Source organism: Borostomias antarcticus (assembly GCF_949987555.1).
Source record: "Borostomias antarcticus genome assembly, chromosome: 16".
Lineage (NCBI taxonomy): Eukaryota > Metazoa > Chordata > Actinopteri > Stomiiformes > Stomiidae > Borostomias > Borostomias antarcticus.
Window position 1 is genome coordinate 9,920,030 of NC_140249.1, and position 2,500 is coordinate 9,922,529.

Consider the following 2,500-nt stretch of genomic DNA (forward strand, 5'->3'; position numbering starts at 1 on the left):
AGGAGAAGTTGGAGAGAGAGAGCAGCGAGCACAAGGCTGTCAAACAGCAAGTAGCTGAGCTGTCGGCCCGGCTGCATGAGCTCAACACTGTACGACCAGCCAATCACTATCCTGTACTACCCCCCTACGCTCTACCCCCCCTACCCCGTACCCTCCTACCCTTCTTCCCCCTACCCCCCTACCCCGTACCCTCCTACCCCCTACCCTTCTTCCCCCTACCCCCCTACCCCTTACACTCCTACTCCTGCCTTGCCTCTCTCTACCCCAGCCCCACACCCTTGAGCTCTCTCCCTCTCCCTCTCTCACTCCTTCTCTCTCGCTCTCTCTCTCTCTCTCCCCATCACTCTCTCTCTCTCTCTCTCTCTCTCTCTCTCTCTCTCTCTCTCTCTCTCTCTCTGCCCCATCTCTCCTCCCTCCCTGAGTGTGTGTGTAGTTACAGGATGAGTGATTATTCAGTAGAGTGGTGCATTAAACGTGGACATGGCTCTCTGCTCCAACTCAGATCACTGAATGTTAACCAGAGCTGCTGCAGCCATACAGCGCTTACATCATTTCCATTCCCTAACTAACCAGGATGCACAGAAGCACATGAAGTGTTATTATACACTAACTGAATGTGTAACGTCTGGACTTACTGAATGGTTTCTGGAATGTTCCGGTGTACTTGTTCTCTGAATTTGTGTGAGTGTGTGTGTGACCTGGACAGTGCGCTGTGTTCTCTGACTGGCTGTGTGTGTGTGTCTGTGGTTCCAGAGGCCCATGGTTCCTGGGGGGCCCCCCCTCCCCCCGGGGGCTCCCGGAGGACCCCTCCCTCCCCCTCCCCCCATGGCTGGCATCCCTCCTCCCCCGCCGCCGCCCCCCGGGGGCGCACCCCCGCCTCCTCCCCCTCCGCCGGGCGGACCGCCCCCTCCCCCGGGCATGGCTTCCTTCGGGGTGCCCCCGGCGCCCGGCGCCCCCCTGGGCTCGGGGCTGAAGAAGAAGAGCATCCCTCAGCCCTCCAACGCCCTCAAGTCCTTCAACTGGGCCAAGCTGGCGGAGGTCAGACACCATGCGTCGTCCGGTATGGTATCAGAGGGGGGGGGGGGGGGGGGGTGAGCAGGGCAGAGCAGTAACACTGGCTGTTTGCAGAACAAGCTGGAGGGGACTGTCTGGAAGGAGGTGGACGATCTGAAGGTCTTCAAGGTCCTGGACCTGGAGGACATAGAGAAGACCTTCTCAGCCTACCAGAGACAACAGGTACTGTTAAGTACCGCGTTACAGGAAAGACCTAGCTACACTAAAAGCCTGAAACATTCTAGAACCCCACTCTGCAACATTCTAGAACCCTAACCTGCAGTATTCTTAGAACCCCACTCTGCAACATTCTAGAACCCTAACCTGCAGTATTCTTAGAACCCCACTCTGCAATATTCTAGAACCCCACTCTGCGACATTTTAGAACCATGTTGTACAACATTCTAGAACCCTACTCAACAATATTCTAGAACTCTACGACATTCTAGAATTCCACTCCACAATATTAGAGCACCCCACTTCAACATTCTAGAACCATATTCTGCTACATTCTAGAACCCCGTTCTGTGACATTCTAGAACCCACTCCGCAACATTGTAGAATGAAACATTCTAGGCCCCTAATCTAGAACCCTACTCTGCCTAGAGTAACCGGGACAGCAGGCCACTAGGCCAGGGAGCAGCAGGCCACTAGGCCGTGTTATTTGAGCTCTACAGGCCCTAGTCTAATGTGTTCTTCTGAGGTCTGGACCTGTTGCACCTTGTTGTTGTGATGATGTGTGTGGACAGTTAATATGCATCTCTCACTTGCACCTCGGACTTCTCCCTCTGCTGCTCCTCACAAACTTATCCTTATCGTTGATTGGCTGAACTGCCCCTGATAATGCTGTGATTGGCTACTGCATGCTTGTTCTAATGAATGCGGCCTCTCCCTGCTTCCTTCCTGACCCGCCCACCAGGAGTTCTTACCCAACACCAAGGTGAGTGTGAGTGACCTCTATGACCTTTACCCTGCTAGTTGCTCGTCTGTCTGTCTGTCTGTCTGTCTGTCTGTCTGTCTGTCTGTCTGTCTGTCTGTCTGTCTGTCTGTCTGTCTGTCTGTCTGTCTTTCTGTCTGTCTGTCTGTCTGTGTCATTCCTTCAGCTTTAGCTTGCCTTCACCCGAATCTTCACCATTCTCACCAAAGTGCACTCTCCTGTGTGTGTGTGTGTGTGTGTGTATTTTTAGTGTGTGTTTCTGTGCGTGCGTGCGTGTGTGTGTGTGTGTGTGTGTGACTGTCTGTTTTGGGTTGTGTGTGTGTCTGTGGATAACCCCCCCCCTCCCCCGGTCTAAGATTAGCTAGATGACGTCTTGTGGAACAAGCGTCTAGCGAGCACCGCATAGCTGAACGAACGCTTCCAGTTTATCGGCGAGCTGCTCTCGATGTCTCTGGCTGTAATTAGCCCTAATAGGGCCTGCGGCGAGCTGTGGGCCGGGGGGCGGGGCCA

At 54.3% G+C, this 2,500-nt stretch overlaps 1 protein-coding gene across 1 annotated transcript in view; it reads left to right on the forward strand.

The window, feature by feature from the left end:
* The window catches only part of LOC311319243 (disheveled-associated activator of morphogenesis 1-like), a 33,991-nt gene that overhangs the window by 4,994 nt on the left and 26,497 nt on the right, over positions 1-2,500 (forward strand). Inside the window, exons 7-10 of the mRNA XM_084450736.1 lie at positions 1-89; positions 754-1,038; positions 1,129-1,236; positions 1,973-1,993. The exon at positions 1-89 is cut by the window's left edge and continues 99 nt beyond it. Of these exons, the coding sequence (XP_084306862.1) occupies positions 1-89; positions 754-1,038; positions 1,129-1,236; positions 1,973-1,993 (503 nt within the window). The remainder of the gene's footprint in view (positions 90-753; positions 1,039-1,128; positions 1,237-1,972; positions 1,994-2,500) is intronic.